Here is a 19,438-nt window from a genome sequence, read left to right as displayed (position 1 = left end):
CAGGGAAAAGTGCTAGTTTAAAAAGCCTCAGTTGCTGAGTGCCAAAACTATCTCTTGTTTTACACTTCTACTGTTAGGTTACACTGGAAAGTAAACATCCCTTTGTGTGCCTCACTGAGCCCTGTTTGGAAATTACTTCATAATTATGTAACTTTTTTTTTACATGAGCAATGAGTAGGACTTAAACTTATAGTTGAGAAATAAACTTTTGATCTGCAACACTACCAGTCTCTTAAACCAGTTTTTCCTGAAAATTATATTTGTAAAATTTTCAGCCTTCACAGAAGATCGGGAAAAAAATAGCAGCACTTTGGTTTATGCTTTTATGAGATAAAATAGAAGACAGCTTGATTCTGAAGTAGCATTTTTTTTAATTTTTTTTTTTTTTAATTGAGGAAGAATTGGTCTGAGAGAAGATGTATTGCTGCTGAAGGCCAGGATACAGAAAGTCCTCCTAGGTTCCTGACTCTGGCCTTCAGGGAGTACAGCATTCCTAAAAGATTTCTTGTGGCAAAACAGGATAAATAAAACTTTACGTTATAAATTTCTGTAGTGGAAAGGGAAGTCTTCCTGAGCTGCAGGCATGCTTTCTAATCTTTTGTTTTTAGTTCAATTATTTCAAATATCTTCACTGTACGTGTCTGCAGCTGTCTGACGTGCAGCCCTGGTGCATATTTTATAAAGTGTAAACTGAAAAGATTGCTCTCTAAATCCCACTGTGCAGATCAGTGACTACATTTCTTTTTCCCCATACAGCTTCTCTGCTAACTTTTAAATCTTTTTATGTGCTTTAACCCTGTGTGTGTCATAATGCTATATAAAATGCTTCTTGGAAATCAAAAGTATTGGAAGTCATAATAAAGCTTTTACTTCCTGAATGTAAGGATGGGAATATTTTAGGGGAAGATTTCCTGGCAGGGGAGGAAGAGGTGTTAAATGAAAAACCCTGGAATTTCATACTTGGTCACCCAAAACAAGTGACCCAACTCATTTTAGTAAGACCTCTTGGGTACAAGCTATTCTGAAATACAAAGCCTGACTGTGTGTCTGTGGTGGGAGGAGGGATGAAGTTTTTTTTTAGTTCTTGAACATCAACCTGGAACACTAATCTTAGTTTCCTATTCCTTAATTTTAGTTGTATTCTTCTGTGTGTATATTTAGATCATTGTTTAGTTATTTAGGTAAAGCTGTTTCTGACTTCCCATCTGGATGAAATAAACACATTCTTGTGTACCAAAGTAGGTCATGAGCTAGACTTGTGTGTACTAGGGAGGGTTTATGTGTACACAAGAGGCTGTAGCTGTGGTTTAATTGGTTACCTGTCACTGGCAAGGCTGTGGCAAACAATTCACCTTTGTTATTAGCAAGAGCTAAAGGTATCAGCTTAAATTGCCTCTGAAGCCTAACTGGGCTGGCTGATAAAATGCCTCTTCTCCAGAAGTGACAAGCCAGCAGTGTACACAAGTCACTTGCAATGGCTTGCCTGTCTGGCACCCTGTTGAGATGTAGTGATTTGATGGCCTTCAGCCTACGTGGCTCCTGTGCAGGTACGAGTCTCGGCAGGATTTCGTATGTCACAGTTACTGTACAGATTAGCCTTAGGGGAAATGTAATTGTGAATGGTTCCTTGAGCCCCTGAAAAACTGTGCCCAAAACTGGATAGAGGCAGCTTGAAAGTAAAGTATCTTTGTTAGGTCAGAAACGTAAACATGCTTTTATTGAGAAATACGCTTCAGCAGATTTTGGCTTTCTATTTGTTTGAAGCTTTCCTATTCACAAACCCTTGCTTTTATAAATCCCATTAAAAAACCTTAACACAAAAACAATGATGTAATAACTTCAGCTAACTACTCTTATTTCATAAAATTTTATCTCTTAATTCAATCTGAGCCTTCAAGATTTGCATTTAAAAAACCAGCAATCATGCAAGTGTTGGGATGTTGTTCACTTGAGGGAAATGAAACTCAGCAGTCACTTCTTTAGGAGTCTTCAGCTAATGCCAGTCCACCACAATCCAGGCTCTGCTTGCTGGCTGCAGGGTTGTGGCTCTATTGTGCATGCTGTGAAAGCTTGCTTTCATGATGGCTAATGATGTACTATCTGTTTCCTGCTCCCAGGAGATTTACTGAGCTAAAACACTACAGCGATGAACTGCAGTCTGTCATATCACACCTTCTGCGAGTCAGAGCTGTAAGTATTTCCCATGTGTGTCGTGACAAATAGTATGATTTATTTATAAGGCAGTATTTCTTGTTTAGTCAAGAGAAGTGGTATATGTGTTCTAGAATAAGGGCAGTTTAGCCTGAGGGAGTCTGTCTCCAGAGTGTGGAGCAGGAGACAGCAAGAGGTGAGGGCACTGACTCTGTGCAGATTTGGGAGGCGGAAGAGTTCCAGATCTGATGGTTGGGTTTGACAGTGCTAATCTGCCCTGTCCTGTGATAGTCACGTATTGCAGGGAGGTGCTCTAAACAGAGTTGAGGTGTATGCTTCTCTCTGCTCAGCAGACAAGTTACTTTTGCTGGATGTTTGGTTTGGGAAGGGCCTCAAAACAGTTTTCTGGTCAGACATATAGTGAGCTTGTAGTATGAATCCTTTATGCTTCCCTTTATGTATTTTCTTTTTTTGGCTCATTCATTGATCTGCAATGAATAATAGCCTTTCTAATGATGACAACAATTATGTAATGCATTAAGATACTCTATGGGTTGAGAGTGGAAGGTTGTTTTTTTTTAAAGACACAAAAAGGAAATAAGAAATTACAATTCCAATAATAAGAGCATGATACTTCTTTTTAGTATGTTCAACAGGGATTTCATTTTCAATGGACCTGTGTGGCAGAGAGGACAGTAATGGATTGTTCTGCTAAACTCAGGGTCTTGAGAGAATTAATCACTCTCAAGAGTAGTGTTCTACAGACAGTCCTGTTTTCTCAGGGTTGTGTGTGTGAGATCTGTTGGGCAATTTGTTAATGTTTCCTTTTTACTACTGCTGTGACAAACATCATAATAACAATGGTAGCTCTTGCAGAACTTTAATCTCATTCATTGGTACATCGCAATTCCAAGGGCATTATCTGGATTACAACTCACACTTCAGAGTGTACACGTGTCTTTTCTTCTGAGGTTTTGCCAGCATTGTAGTGCTGGCTGCAGCAGGTACTGGCACTCCAAACAGCTGAAATGACCCTCCAGCTCAAGCAATGAGTTCTGCAATGGATAGTTCATTTAGTTCATTTCCTTTCCCTCAGTTCACTCAGCTGGGTGGAAAAATCAAGTCCCTTGTTAGAATTTTACTGAAGGTTTCCCTACAGTATCAATATCGAGGTGGACTTCTAACTTGCCATCTATAAATTAAATAAATGAGTGTGTGCATAATATTATTCAGATAAAGAATGTTTTATATTTGGTTATCAAAAACTGAAGAGAGCTCGATTATGGTCTCCACAGACACATCCTATCAATGAGCACTCCCAAGGATAGATTTGTTCAACATAGCCTTGATTGTGACTTCAGTCTTCCAGGACTTAAAAAATAAAAATCAACAGCATTTTTTCTTTCAGTAGTGGCTTATGTTAGATTTAGGCCTAATCTTGTTTACCTGTAAGAACATTAAGGCTTTAGCTTGGAGTATGTATGTGGGTTTTCACAAAGCAATTGCACTTAATGTTGATGACCAAAACCTGTCTCTAAAATGTTTTAGAGGGTAGCAGACCGGCTTTATGGTGTCTATAAAGTCCATGGCAACTATGGAAGAGTATTCAGGTAAGAGTTCATCCATGTTTAAATACATACATAGTTATGGGGAGAGAGAAGGGAATTTCTTGGTTGTGTTATGCTTTTGAAAGGTATATTTGAAACCTTTCATTGCCTATCTTGAAAAACTCTGTATTGCAGTGCTCATGAGATTTCTGTGCTGCATGCAGAGATTGCCTGATCTGCTGAGCTTAGTCTCTAGTGCAAGACTACAGCTTTTTGCTTTGTGTACCAGATCTTTGGGCCTCCTTCTGCTGCGTTGGCATTTTGTTTCTTCAGAAAGTAACTCACTAGTCTTCATGCAATTGTCTCTGAAAAAGCTTCTAGGTCCTTTTAATGGATAAAAATCAAGAATTATATCTATCCAATTTTAGTGGCTTTAAGAAGTGAATTTGCCAATTGTTTTTTTGATTTATATGAGGGAATTGCATGCTCAAGTTTTCCATCTCACTGGAGAATTCAAGAATCTAAACTTCTGGTTAAGGGAAACCTCCTGCTTATACACACTGTTCAAGTGCTAAATTTAATTCTCTGGGTTAATGGATTGCAGATGTCTTTCTCATTGGGGGTTTTAAAATGAAATTAGGTGTAGTTCTGTAATAACACAAAGACAAATATCAACATCAGCGGAGTGGAATGTTTATGAAAAAGTGAAGGACAGAATAGATGCATTACACATAAATTATGCGAAATATAAGGAGAACCTCTTTTATCCTTGTAAAAAGCATTGTGGGATGTAATTCTTGTAACTAAGAACTCTCATAAGGTTTCTCAAAGCTGAGAACACAATTAAAATGGCAGAGTACATACCAGGATGTCCAGAGCAAGTAGCTTGCTATCTTTTTTTGTAGCTGTTTCTTTCTTTAGCTAAATAATATCTCTGATGTAAATAGGTAGTTGAGACAATTGCAAGTTGGATTTTTTTATTAATAGAACTAAACAAGAGTCTGCTATGAAAATATAAAGCTACATACATCAAATAGTTTCAGGAGAAGTAAAATGCTTACAAAAGTCAAATTCACCCTTTGGTTGTTGGAATGAGAGGCTTCTGTCTTCTATCCTGTAAGTCTGGAAAGCTTAGTATATTCTTGGTGAGCCCAAAATGTATTTCAGAAAGTTCAGCATTGTCATTGCCCCTTGTCCCATTTACATTAAGTGCTCGGTGGTTTGGTTTTGTTTGATTTTGTTTCGAATTGAGTTTCAGCTATTTAAACAAGATTATGCTCAAAACCCATCCCAAACTAACTATATTTATGACTATGAGTTTAGGGACAGTTGTTTTACAGAGTGCCATAAATGGCCTTGTCACATTGTCAGTGGTGTTCCTTAAAGAAAAAAAAACGGTTTGACCAAGTCTAATTTTGAGGCAATTTCCATTCAGGTGTCACCTGGAAAGAAACTATATACAGGATGCAGCTTATTAACTTCCCTTACCCTTCATGTGTGATGTTGTTTCTCGTTTGTTTTTCCTACAGTGAGTGGAGTGCAATAGAGAAGGAGATGGGGGATGGGTTGCAGAGTGCTGGCCACCACATGGATGTGTAAGTACTGACTGAATATCTGATAGTTTGATGTAAGCCAGATGTGGAACTCTCCCTCTTTCCTCTCTTTTCCCTCAACCCCAAAGTATATATGAGTACCAGGAAAGTTGGGGGTGCATTGTTTTTAGGTATACAGTGTTTCTGTGCCTTGGATGCAGGCACAGTTTTAGCATCCATATACTGTATTAAGTAGCTCAAAAAAGCCTCAGGAGAACCAGAGGGGTTTCTTTTTTATTATTATTTTGAAATCGTAGAAGTGTTTGGAATCCTTCCAGTTTTTCTTTTAAGCTACTATGCCAGAAACTGTAATACAACTTTAATGTACTACAGACCTGATGAGATCCATTTGGTTTTGATAGCAGCATTTTGTACCATGCAGTAGATGGTACACAGATTTGGACTTAATTACAGGGAGTTAAGAAATTTAATTAATCAGCACCAAAACTCCAGTGGATTCTTGAAACAAACACTGACTGGATATATTAAAGTAAAGAATCCTCTCTCTTTGCATCTTTAGAGTCATTTGGCAGAGTATGTGAAGCACAGCCTTCAAAATAAGAGTCTGGCACTTGGGAGTGCTCACAGAAAGGGTATTCTAAGCTCATGGCTTCTGCTTTTCAGGTAGTCACATATAGAAAGTGAAACAGCATTTCTTACCACTCTGATGCCTCTTCTGTAATCCCACACAACAGATAAATAACAACTCCAGCAAGAGATGGAAGCTGTTTGGCATTTCATGCAATATTTTTACCAATAAATTATTTTACAAATAAATAATTCCTGTGGAAATAAATTCTCAGGTTTAGTTTATAGGGCAGATTTACATACTACTGCCCGATTATTATTGGTGATGTCAAGTTAACAGGTTAATTGTTACTGGCCTTGCCAAGGTTTCAAGAGCCATGCCCTCAGCTTTTTTAGAGTAATTCTGCTTTTGGCAAATCTTTAAGAATTGGACCACTTCTGAATAATTTATTCACAGTTCTGTGTTTTGTTTAATGGGGTGGTTTCTATACAAGAAAAGCTGTAATATTTTCATGGCAGAGGGCTCTGGTGAGAACAAAGAATGGAGCATGCATTCTGCTTTCAGAAGAAAAGTAATTGAAGTAGGGGTGGAATATAATGGTAAGCACCTACTGTGGTAGGCAGAAGTTGAAGGGATTGTGAAAACATGGTATGATGTAGTGGAGTTAAGGAGTCACACAAAGGTTTTCAGTGGTTCAGATATACCACACTGAAATGTCAAACACCTGGAAATGCATAACCAATTAAAAGAAGTTTGTCTCACTTCTCAGTCAGGAGGCTGAGCCCTCTCACACATCCATAACATTTAATATTTCTGTCTGTAACACAGGGCTAAAGATCCAGAGCAATGGCAGTGGGTAACTGCTATTGTGGGTAATTTTACTCGCTGCATGAAGTCTGAGGTAGCTTTCATTGTCTGTCATCTCCTGTGCTCTGGCACTCTTGTACAGCAGTAATCCCTTAGTGATGACAATCAAGCAAGAAGCAGCAATTCTGAGGTTCAGGAACTCATTCAGTGGCCCATGTGGTCTCCTAGCACTAAGGTTCATATCTATGATCTCTTTAAAGTATAACTCACCAGTTCAGTTACCATTCCCATAACATCAGGTGGGATTTTATTGCAACAAAAAGCTACTTCTAGAAGGTTGCCTAATATAGATGTTAAAGTTCAAAACTAATTTAATTATTCTCTATCTACCCCATATGCTGTAGTCTTAACTAGATGTTTATTTAAGCTTTTGAGTTGTTATTGGTTAGTATGATCTATAACTGCTAAAAGTTTGGAGAAGACACCCCAAAGCTTCTTTTGGGTGTGTGCTTTATTACAAGATGAGGCTTGCTAAAGTGACAGAGAATGCTGAGAAAGTTGGAGTGAGTGACTGTAGCTAGCATTTAAAAGATGAAAGAAAGAAGTGCCAGACCTTTGATTTCTGTCCTTTATTCCATTAATGAGTGACACTTTATCTCTGTATCAACTTGACTGTCATTATATATTGAACCAGTCTAAACTAAAACAAGGGTTTAGTTGACAGCTTACACAAAGAGTGAGACCATATCAGATACCTTTAGAACTTACTGCAATGTTTCTCCTTAACACTTTCTCTAGTTTGCCTAAGTTTAGGCAGTCAGAAATGTAGCTTTTCTTATTACATTTTTTTCCTCCCAAATCAAACTCAGTATAAAAACCTGCCTAGGTAAGGTAGGATTTTGTTTGGTGAGATTTTTTCATTGTTTGTTTTTGAAGTTCTTTTCTGAGAGTTGATCTGCCACAGATGAGCTCTTGCACTGCTCTAAACTTAGATCTTACTTGAAAATGAAATGTGGTCCATCTGCTGCCCTGAGAAATCTAACCACTATACTAAAATTATTGCACTGCAGAACTTAAAATAGGGTAAGCCATTTATGACCTTTGTGGCTGCAGGATTTTTTCAGAACAATTGCATTTTTCAACAGTTTTGACTTATTCCTTACATTAATTCATAATGTGAATTCTTGCTCTCCCTGTTCTTTAATCCCTTCTACTTTAACTGGTCTGCTGTTGCTGACCACTTCAAATGTTGTATTCATTCATCACCAAGAGCCTTGGTAGGGCTTTTCCTGGGTGTGCCATGTCTTTGATTTCACAGAGCATCAAAACAACTCATCATACTTGCAAACTTCCCAAATTCATGTTACCGGCTCCCTTTCAGCTTGAGACTCTGCCACTTCTTCCACAGAGCCAATTACTGGAGAGGCATAGGGAGAAAAGGGAAAACAGAAAGATTCTGCAAAAACTTGAAAGCCAAGAGGTGCTATAATTAGCATTTGGGTCACATTGTGCTGGTTGCTAGAGAAGAATGGACATATGCTCACTTCAGAGAGCCTGCAGGTGTGTGAGATTGCCACATAGCTGAGAATTCAGCCTGAGTTAGCAGAATAGATGAAGGTATTTGTGTGGGATCTCATTCATCTTGGTTATCCCCAGTGGCACATGCCCTGAGTGCCAGGCTACAGAGGAATCTGATTTCTGTGGCTGTGCCAAATGGGATGTGCAGATAGCTCTAGGCCTGTCCCTGCAAATCTGTCCAAGACAGTCACCTTGATTAGCAAGAACACACTAAATACTGTCAAATAAGCAGTATCAACTAGAAAAATAAAGTGCTTTTTGCCACTTCTAGCCTACACAACAAAACTCTTACTGAATGCAAGAGCTGCAGATTTGGTCCAAGCCCTTGTACTTCAGATTTCTCCCTAAAAGGAGGGTTAAATGTGTTGCTGTGAATTAATATGCCTGACTTAACAGCAGATAAAACTATAGACTTTGAAGGAGCTGAAGGGACTGTAATGTTGTGGTGTTCAGGGCATTCCTGTGAGTTATCTTGTACTCACACTGAATAACAAGCCATGAAAGCAGCCTCTGCTTTTCAGAAGGTGTGATGTTCACATTCCTGGCCCTTAATGCTTTAAGCCTTGAAGGATTTCTTTTGCATCCTGTCTATTTTTTTTTTTTTGTCTTGGTGCTGCCTATTGACAGTCCTCGGAAGAAAAGGAATAAATTGGGGTTTTTTCCTGTAAGAAAAGCTGTCTCATCTTCAGCAGGAGAGTTATGATAGGTTTTGTACTTGTCAAAAGATTCATTGTACAATGAATCAATGTAATAACCAAAGAAGCGGGCCCACAGGAGCATTAGCTGATTCAGAGTTTAATTAAAAACAAAAAAAAAACCCTTTTGGAAGTGCTTTTTGCTGGTTGTCATGGGTGTTTCTGTCAAACAGGTGTTCTCTCTTGTTACTGCATGTGTATCCTTAAAGGTTAAATTAATCAGCTTGACTTTTAACTGTGGCTGTTTTTCACTAGATATGCAGCTTCTATTGATGACATACTGGAAGAAGAGGAGCACTATGCCGATCAGCTGAAGGAGTATCTCTTCTATGCTGAAGCACTGCGGTATGTACAGAAGTCTAGAGCTCAAAAGGAAGCTGTAGTCCTTTTCTCTCATGTGGTGTTGATGTTTAACTTAGTCTGGTATCCTCTTGTGTTCTCTGAGAAGAAATTCTAGTGCTTTGGAGTCTCTGTGTTCTTGTTTCTTATTCTGCTTGTACTCGATTGCCTTGTGAGTGGCAAATAAATTAGAACTGATCTGATCAGTAGTGAAAAGGCAGAAATGTTAGAATCTGTATACTATAGGAGAAAATGCTGTTTATTCCTCTGGTTCCACTGTTACCTTGGCTTTTGGTGTAATAGTGCCCCAATGTGTTGAAAGCTCCAGCTTTCAAATGAGATAGGCCAAACAGAGCTGTTACAGCCATTACAAATTCCAGGAACTTTCAACATGCCCAGCATAACGTTCATCTGCTGCACAGTCTTGTGCACTTAAATACCAACTTTTTGTTCTGTTTTATGTTGGTCTTTGTCAGTCATCCCTAACAAGCATAGACAAAAAAGCAGATTGCTTTATGCTGCAAGGCTGTGCCTAAAGCTATTGTGCTTTACAAGGGCTGGCTCTGAACCTCCTGGAGAGGTCCAATATGAATGGGGTTGGTGAGTGCAGGGGCTGCTGTGTGGGAGCCTCTCCTGGGAGACCCATGTGCATCCGGCTGTGCAGGATGGATGTAGCATCATCAGCCCACACAGGACTGGGAGTTACTGCAGGTGGTCAGAGGAAACTCCTCTTTTCCAGATGAAAGGCACTGTATGAGTCTAGAAGCAGTTTCTTGTTTCAGAAAGAAAATGTGATGAATTTTATGATGGATTGATAGATGGCTGCTATGACAGGCACCATCTCCAGGTATCTTTTGTCAAAGCTGTGATATTTCTGTAGTGTGTTTTGAATTAAACTGTTTTACAGTGGTGTCCTTAAGGAGGTGGTAGGGCTTGTATTGCTGAGTGTATCTTGGAATGAGTCTATAAAGAGAAGCAGAATGCAGTTGTACTAAGAACTTTATTTATGCTTTGATGCAAGCTTGCTTAACTACAGCATTTGCAGAGTTATGCAGTCTGTGATAGGGCTGTTGAATTTGGGCTAGATGAATAATTAGAGGTGCTTCCTGTCAAAAAGCAAACAAAACATGATGCTATTTGTAAAGTGTAAATGGAGGGAAATGTAGCAAAACAAAGTATTTAATGACAGATCTTTCATTACTTACTTTTCAGGGCAGTTTGCAGGAAGCATGAACTGATGCAATATGATTTGGAAATGGCTGCACAGGACTTAACATCTAAGAAACAGCAGTGTGAGGAGCTGGCAACAGGAGTGAGTATTTTTCCACTTTCTTCTCCAAGATACCTCTTTCTGAATTTATTTTTTACTTGAGCCAAGTTACTTAGAATGATATTTAAATGGCACCAGCATGCTGGCTGCTGCTTTTGAGAAGTGGTATCATATGAGCTGGAGGCATGTGAGGTTTAAAGTAACTTGGTTCTTGGAGACTTAAACTGTTTGTGCCAAATGTCTTTGATTGAATACTGAGCAAGTAGAAGATTGCAGTAAATATGACTGGAGCAGAATAACACTCTATCTATAGATAACTCTATCCTAAAGATGAAAATGTTGGGATTTCTGAAAGACTTCCTTTGCCTTTTGAACAGTGGGTGTTATTGATATGTTGTGTTTGTCCATTTTATATAGGAGATAACATTACCTAAAATATTATCTGAAAATGGTAACTGACAGTTTTAGAATTTTTAATGTTGCTCTTGGATCTATCGTTCTCTGTGGAATGCCTTTATGGCTTTTCTTTCTCTTAGTTTCTTTCTTACTTCACTAGGAAGGCTGCTCTGAAAATTCACCCTTGTCAGCCTTTAAAGTGTTTGAACATCAAATTATCTCCTCCCCACTTCTCTTAGTCTAACCTGAGTCACCAGAGCTACTTATCAAATAATGACGTGGAAATTAAAGCAAAAAAATCAGCCAAATAGTAAGCACAAATGCCAATAAAGTCACCTGATGTCCCATGGCTGTGCTCAGGACATGCCAAACCTAGAGTATCCTTGTTTTTTGTAGACTGTGAGAACCTTCTCCCTGAAGGGTATGACCAGCAAGCTCTTTGGGCAAGAAACCCCTGAGCAGAGGGAAGCCAAGATAAAGGTTCTAGAGGAGCAGATACAGGAAGGAGAAGAACAACTGAAGTCTAAAAATCTGGAGGGCAGGTAAATGGACTTGGCTGTTTCAAAGAAAACACAGGGCTTGTCTTAGCAAAAATCCTTGACTGGATGCTCTTGAAGGTGTTTGCATTTTATAAGTGTTTTTAATATATTCTTGGTGTTTATGAGCTGTCTATAAAAGCTCCTGTCAGCTGCAAGTTGTGAAATAAAGTGCAGTACATGCAGTTAGCTTCTGGTCTGAGTGTATGGCTTATGTAAAACCTGATGACTTTCCCAGTGACTGAGCCCACTCTAATGGCTGGCTTGCATGCTTTTATGTTCACTAGTAATATATTTAGCAGGTGGGCTTGGAGGTCTGCAGCTGAATAGGCTGAGACTCAAAGGCTGATTTGCTTCAAATACAGTATTTAGTTTGGTTTGTGTGTAAGGGTGCTGAGCCCATATTCTGCAACTTCTCCTATGGGGGACACCTTAGTCCTGTTTGAAAGAGATTAGAAGGTCTGGGGAGTTGTTTGGGTAACTGCTTCTTGGTGCTCTAATGAAAATTTCTTCAGGTATGCAAAAATTTAAAATAGGAACTAGCATTCTTAAAGCAATGGGATTTTGTCAAAGCATGTCTGTCATATAACATAAGGGGTAAACTTGGTATCCCCTGGTATGTTGGCATTAGAGCTGGAAAGGTAAGACTAGTTCATTAACAGTTCAAAGCAACAAGACACTCAGTAAATGCAATATCTTAATAATTTTGGCAGATGTATTTGAGATGTGCTTTTGTAGCTCTGGAAGCAATTTTCGAGTGAATGCTAGTCCAGCACAAATGAAAGTAGGAATTACAGATCTATGCCTCCATTTTAGCTAAGGAGACCTGACTACACATCACCAAACCAACAAAATTAATTTCTAAAGTGAATTATCTGAGTTAAATTTGCATTGTAAATGTTTATTGTACTTTACTGTCTCACATCCTGACAAACAAGTGAGTTTTCATGCTGAAGAGATGAAGATTCTGACTTGACAATTGAAAAAGAAACATGCAGTGTTGTGTGCTGAATGTTGGCATAAAGATAATTAATTACCCCAACACAATCTGAAGGAAAAAAAGTATATTCTGACTTATTCTGGTTCTATGGCAGTGATACTTCCTGGGGAAAAAACACCAAGCCAAACAAACAGGTTAAAAACCTTAAAAAGAAGGTTGGAGAATTAGATAGTGGTGCCAGTTGTAAAATGAGGGGACTGAGGGATGCATAATATTTGCAGGACTTGATTTACTGACTGAAAGATGGAGCACTGTCATACACAGCTTCTCTGCTGAGTGTCCAGAGCTAAGGGTAAAACACTTTCTAACAGAAATCATTGCTTTAAATTTCAGAGACTTTGTGAAAAGTGCCTGGGCTGACATTGAACGGTTTAAAGAGCAGAAGAATCATGATTTGAAGGAGGCACTTATAAGCTATGCTGTTATGCAGATTAGCATGTGCAAAAAGGTACGTGTGGCTTGGGAAGGGCTGGCCCCGTGTGTTTGTCCTGTCAGCAGGGGGGCAGATGCACACTGTCAGTAACTGGGAACAGGGCAGTCACAGAAGATTGGAAATCACCACCATAAAGCCTCCCACAGAGTCTGTCCTCTTGAACTCAGTGACATGTTAATGTTGAGATAGATATAAAATACAGATATAAAACAGTGTGGTCCAATTTCAATGTGGTCTCTGCCTTCTTCTGTGAAGTTCTGTGGGACTTCTTTGTAGAGTCTTCTGTTGAGGAAAGCTGTGGATGAGGTTTGCAAATAGAGTATATTCCCACCTATTGATTTTTAACTGTTCTTTTAAAAGGGAATTCAGGTTTGGACCAATGCAAAGGAATGCTTCAGCAAGATGTGACTATCTGGAAATGAATTCCTCCTCCAAGTGCCAGAGAATGGAAGCACAGTGTATAACACCAATGTTATATTGCTACATGACTTACATACAAATCATGAAATAAATGTAATTGTTAATAAAGGATGAAAAGGACATGTTGTTAAATGTTTAGGCCTGACTGCCACTTCTGTGGCACGTTTTATATGTGGTAGCAAAGAATGCAAGGGTAAAAGAGTTACTGAAAACTACAGCTCTGTATTGGGACAAAGGTATTGGGAAAGTTATCCCAGAAAGTATGAACTAAACTGTTCAGAGACTTGTGAAACACCATGCTCTGTAATGTGTAGATCACTTCCAGATGCCCTTCTTTCCAACCCTTGCTGTTTAGAATTTTTAATGCTCAAGGGTGCTTTGGTTTTATAATGGGGCACACAGTTGTGTTCTCAAGGTCTATGCCATAAGAGGACAAAAATGAAATATTGTAATGCCTAGAGTTCATATTTAAATGCCTTTGCATGTCCATAGAGAAATATGTTTTTCCAGAGTTCAGGTTAAGCAGTCTCAAGCTCCTGAGATGTTTGAAACTCTCTACAGTAGAGGTGTTGTACAGTGGTTTGATAACAATATTCTGCATTTACTGGTTCCCACTTCAGTTTTGATATGGGCATTGATTTCTTACTAAACTTCTTCCTGCAAGTAAAGGTGACTGGTGATCCAGCTGAGCAGAAAAACCAAAGTCAAAGCTGGTAAGAAGCAGATGCAACTTCTCTTTGGTTGTTTGGAACCTGTTTACACTTGGTGTGAATCTGGCCTGTGGCACCTGTAACTGAAGAGGTTTGGTTCTTAAGCAAATAGTTCTTAATGAAGGTGCTGAAATAATAAACCTGGTGCAGCTTCTGTCATACTTCAGAGCAGTGATGTGCAGAGCCCACAATGAACCAAGGTGTCTGTTTGGCCTTTGTAATGATGTTTCAGTGTGTGTGAGTGTGTGTGAGTGTGTGTATTATGCACACCTGTACTTGTATAACATGATTTGCAGTTATGGGGTTTGCATTAAATGTTTCCAATTATGAAAATCTCTTACCACTGTCTAATACTGGGCTTTTTCTACATCCTTACTGAAAGTTCCTGAAGTCTTGTGGAATTTGTCAGACTCGATTGGTAGTCCTGAAGGAAACTTTGTAATAATCTGTTGAAAAGTGTATTTAATTATTTTGAATTATAACACTATTCAGATTTTTTTTTTGTAAGAGATACTTCCAAAAGTCCTTAAATGTTCTTTTGATAAAACTATCTAAATGTATTTACTGGTATGTCCCATGTTACTTTTGTCTCTTCAACCTTTCTTTTCTATAAAACCATTGTAAAGAATGCATAGGTCTGGTGCACACTACACCTTAAAACTCTGAAGTAAAGTGCTGGTACTCTGAAAACCTGTGTTGGCTTTTCCAAAGCATGTGACAGTGACATGCCTGGCTGAGGGGTGATGTTGGGCACAAAGAGGTCTCTTCCTTTAAACATTGGAGAAACATTGTTCCATTCAGAGGTTGCAGTGTCCAGTTCTGATGCAGGCTGAAGGACTCTCACATTCCAAACCAAGAAGTTGCACACTTGATGTATTCAGTAAACCTTCTAAAGGAGTGGTGCCTTAATACAATACCATGAGGCGCTCAGAGTAGGTATTTTTCATGCACTTTGATTTTTGGTAGATCTTTCTGGTGCCTCCTTCCACATGTCACTTGCTGTACAGCTCATTAAATGTATTAGTATGCCTTTTTTTTCCTTGCTAGTTGTACTAAAATTTAAGAAGGGAACAAAACAGTTCTTGTAAGTTTTGTGCCAAATAAGATAAATAAAATTGCTCTTTGATATTTTTGTTATGTTGGTTTTTTTTGTAAAAACCTCTGTCTTTCCTATTCTGAAAACCGCTGTTTGATTTCTTGAAAGTGGTTCTTGTCCATCTTAGCTCTCAAGTGGTCTCCAAATTTGGGTTTAAAATTTGGTGAATTGTGCACAGCTTTCCCTTTAGGTAGGAACATAGTGCTAAGGCCAAAATTAGATGCTTGCTACAAGTCAGCTGTCTGAATTTCATACATGTCTCCATCTAGTTAAGAGAAGATGCTTTTGAAGACATTTTGCATTATTTGTGAAATAATGTGACAGGCAAATTAAGTGTAATTTGCAATAACTTTTTTTCTTTTACTTCTGTCTTTCCAGGAAAGCATTGCATGTGGTCTGTGTAGTTGGGGATCATAGCAAACTGTTTCTCCTCCTCTTTTAGCTTTTCAACTTTTTAAGGTAAAACCAGCCAGTTAATTGCTGTTTCCATGTGGGTAACAGAGTCCACATGACAGATGTACACTTGCAAAGTGTGCATTTTTCCAGTTACAGTATGGATTTCACTCCTGTAACTCGTTCCACTTTGCCAGTTATCCAGTAAACATCAAAAACTGGTGCTTTGAGAATGTTGTAGGAAGAGCATTTTAACTTAATCTTGACAAAATGCTTGTATGTGAAAGTGTTTACCTGCCTGGATCATCTATCTGCTGATCCTGGTGTTTCTGTCCCAGGAAGCTTTGCTGGGTGGATTATCACTGCTCATGCTATCTCCAACCTTCCCCATTAATAGCAGTGTCTTGTCAGTGCATTATAGTTGCTACTGTTGTCTGTTCCTGAAATGTAGCAGGGATGACAGAGCCAACTGCAATGGAAAGATAGAGTTTTATGAACTCTTTTTAATGTATTATTTCAGTATCTGGCACATCAGCCCCAGCAGTGTTAACCTGGCAGCTGTGTGCAGGGACTGCCTTGGCAGGCACAGAGCAAATCTTGGAGCTGGAGGCACGCTGAGGAGCTTGCCTTGTGCAGGTGAGCCAGAGGAAAGTCTTGGCTGTGGCCAAACACAGCAAAGCCAGCAGAGCAAGGCTGCAGTCCCAGAGCACTGCAGCTCACGATATCTTCCTGTATCACTCTCCCTACCACTGAAATTCTTTTGTTCATCTTGGTTCAAGAGCCGAGAAACACTTTCTAATGTTGTCTAAAGATGACACAGAAGGAAATTGTCTGAATTCTCTGTGCTTGTTCCACAATGACAGGGCAGGGTTCTAATCCTTGTGCCTCCTGTTTTGCCCATCCCTGGTGCCTCTCACTTGTGCTTGCCTGCAGAGCTCTGTGGGGAGGCACAACGTGCAATGAAAATCCCCATACAGGGCTGCTCCAGAAATAATGCAGAGAGGAAGCAGATGGAATGGGAGCTGGGAAACTTGGAGCACAGGCCGTGGTGTGAAATCCAAGTACAGCACACCTGGATGTCACCAGTAAAAGCAGTTGCCTTTGTAAGCAGTTGCTTTGCTGCTGCCCTGAGTCCACGTTTGCTCCTGCCTGGCAGGCTCCCACCTGCTTTCCCAGCAGAGCTGTGTTTCCTAGGACATGGGTGTGTCCCTAAGGATGTCACTCAGTCTGTCCCCTGAGAACCCCTTGGCAGCGCAGGACAGAAAGTGCTGTGAGCTGCTTTGTTCTGTGGGCAGCCCCTGGGGCAGGCAGGGTGCTCACTGCAGCTGTGATGGAGATGGAGACACACATGCAAGGAGCCTCTTGAGGGACAGAGACTTGGCTGTCCCCCCAGCTGAAACAGAGGGGTCACCTGTGTCCCCTCCACAATAGCACTGCCATGGGTATGTACCATGGTAAGCCTGGAGAGCCTCAAGTTCCTGCTTAAGCAAAGGCTTGTGACTCTCTTGTTGCTGTGTTCTGGTGCTTCCTGGTGATACAGTGTTATCAAAAGGATTTTGTGATTCTGACTTTCTGAAGGGTCAAATGAGGAGAAACTTGCTTGTTTGTTTGTTTGCTTTTTGTTGTCATTGTTTGGGGCTTTTTTTGTCTGGTTGGTTTTTTTGCTGGCTGCCTTTTGGTTGCTTTTGAGCAACTTACCTAGAATGGCCTTCCTAATGCTGTGTTTTCTTCAGCAAGAATCTTTTGCTCTGACTGGTTGTAGAACAAATCTAAAACGTGAAACAAAGACAAATTGGGAAGGAATTTGGGTTGTTTTGGAGGAAAACAGCTTCAGACAGTGGAAGTACAGAGTATTTGGAGGTAAGGAGAGATGGTGCCATGCCTGGACAGGTAAGGACAGGGTGAAGCTGCACATGAGGGCAGACAGGTTTTGAGAAGAGATACACCAGAAGGGTGAGGAGGTAAGGACATGAGGCAGAAGAAGGACAGCAGAGATGAGTTGGGTGGTGGAACTGAAGAGGAGAACAGATGGAAAGCTTCTGTTCCTCCAGGCTCGGCTCTGCAGGAAAAGGAAAAAGCAGCTCTGTGTAGTCCTTGTTTTGGAGAAGACAAGAAAGTGAGGAAGATGAAAGCAGGAGGTAAGGAGGTTTTAAAAGCTGTCAAAGACAGCTATATAATACAATCATGATAATCTCTGACTGAAACTTGTGATGACTGTGGTCTTGGAGCTGACTTCAACACTGATAATGGTGTGTCATAGCTCAGGAGAGATTTAATTTTGTCTAACATTTTGTATCTATATTTAATATGGTAGTTTTCACCTTCCTGAATAAATAAAACAGGAGAAGAAGCCTCAGTCTTCAAAAACCCAGCATAAACTTTGTGGGCACCCCAATCCTATAAACACCAGCATAATCAAACATGGGATCTGGGGGCCTGCTGTCTGATGCAGCTCCAAAAGAGGCTGCCCCAACAAGACAGAGACTACAATTAATAAATACATTCTTCATCTGTAGCAAACATGTTCTGTTATCTGTAGGTATCTGTGGCATGTGATAACACCAATTATGTTCTCTTCAGAATGCAGCTGTAAGTGGCCGCAGAAGATAAAAAGTGCTGAGGCTCCCCGGGACGCAGAGGTGGAAAATGAAGCAGTTGGAAGGAAAAGGCAACCCCGACCGCCCTCTGGTGGGTCTCCAGCAGGAGCTCGCAGGGCCCGGGATGCAGGATCCACCCCTCCTGCCACCTCCTCCCCTCCTGCCCTGCAGAGGTACGAGAGCAATGCAACAGCCCTGGTGTAGCTGAAGCCTAAATACAGAGGGATGGGTAATCTGGAGCAGTTTTCCATGCATGATTTAGTGCTGGGTTTGTGTCCTGCTGTAGGTTGCTGTTAATAATACAGTGTATTACACTGTGATTTGCAGCTTGGGTGCCCTTTGGCACAAACACTGCTGTGAGTTGGACTCGGAGGTTTCTGAGCTCGCAGTATTTTTTACTTATTTGTTTACTTTTAATAACCTCTTGGATGTGGTGCCAGCTGCATGGTCAGTAGGAAGGATCTGTGGCCACTTGTGCAAGCTGCAGTCCTGTGTAAGAGATGGCAAAGTCACCCTGCCCCAGAGCTGCTTGTAATCAGGTTTTTCTGAAGTGTGTGCTCTCTGGTGTCAGAGGGGCCAAGTCTCACGATGGCTGTTCCTGGGGCCAAAAGGATAGACTTTGTTTCCAGTCTCCTTTGTTTTGATCAAATTCCAAGCACAGGGCTGGTGGCTTCTGCCTGCTCACCTCTGATGGCCCCGTGGATACTGGATGCTCAGAGGGCAGCAGGGAAGATCTGTGAGCTCCTTGTGCTGCAGCAAGATCCCTCCTAGGCCACATGACAGAGCTGTGCATCCCATCTGCCATTTGCCAACCTGAAGTGGGTGTTGCAACAGCCACAGCAGCATTCCCACTCCTGTGTGACATTCCCTGTACTCTGCCATGGATTGTGTTTGCCACCGAGGTCATCCTGCTCACTCCAAGCTACCCCTGGTGCTCCTGCTGATGTTCAGAGTGGCTCTTCCCCCAGCCTGACCACACTGGGACTGCCTGGAGCCGTGCAGGGCTTGCCACTGACCTGCTCCTTGCTTCCTTCAGGTGATTCATCACTGCTTCCCAGCAGCACAGCCTCCTCTTCTTCCAGTGGCTCCCTAATCCTTTCCACCTCCATCTCAGCCGTGGTCTCAGTAATGCTCTTACTGTACTCAGTAAGGACTGACCAGCACTGAGCCAATGGGAGAGCACAGCAGGACCCTGCTTCCCTAGAGAGTTCCCATTTCCAGTTGCATGCTGAAGGCTCTGACCAGATTTGAGTTTCTTTTAAGGAATGCTGATTCAGAGCAGGGCTTGCCCAGCCGGAGGGAGGAGAGCTGCGGTGAGGTGGATTGCTGCATTAATGCTATTGCTCCAT

At 40.7% G+C, this 19,438-nt stretch overlaps 1 protein-coding gene across 1 annotated transcript in view; it reads left to right on the top strand.

Moving 5' to 3' along the window:
* Positions 1-15,131, top strand: part of SNX4 (sorting nexin 4) — a 32,752-nt gene extending 17,621 nt beyond the window's left edge. Inside the window, exons 7-14 of the mRNA XM_036386967.2 lie at positions 2,118-2,190; positions 3,700-3,761; positions 5,228-5,293; positions 9,155-9,244; positions 10,451-10,550; positions 11,301-11,446; positions 12,774-12,888; positions 13,234-15,131. Of these exons, the coding sequence (XP_036242860.1) occupies positions 2,118-2,190; positions 3,700-3,761; positions 5,228-5,293; positions 9,155-9,244; positions 10,451-10,550; positions 11,301-11,446; positions 12,774-12,888; positions 13,234-13,281 (700 nt within the window). The 3' untranslated portion in view covers positions 13,282-15,131. The remainder of the gene's footprint in view (positions 1-2,117; positions 2,191-3,699; positions 3,762-5,227; positions 5,294-9,154; positions 9,245-10,450; positions 10,551-11,300; positions 11,447-12,773; positions 12,889-13,233) is intronic.
* The last annotated feature ends 4,307 nt before the right edge of the window (positions 15,132-19,438 follow it).

This window comes from Molothrus ater, chromosome 7 (assembly GCF_012460135.2).
Source record: "Molothrus ater isolate BHLD 08-10-18 breed brown headed cowbird chromosome 7, BPBGC_Mater_1.1, whole genome shotgun sequence".
NCBI lineage: Eukaryota > Metazoa > Chordata > Aves > Passeriformes > Icteridae > Molothrus > Molothrus ater.
Note: the sequence above shows the minus strand (reverse complement) of the source record. Positions and strands in the feature narration are given on the sequence as shown.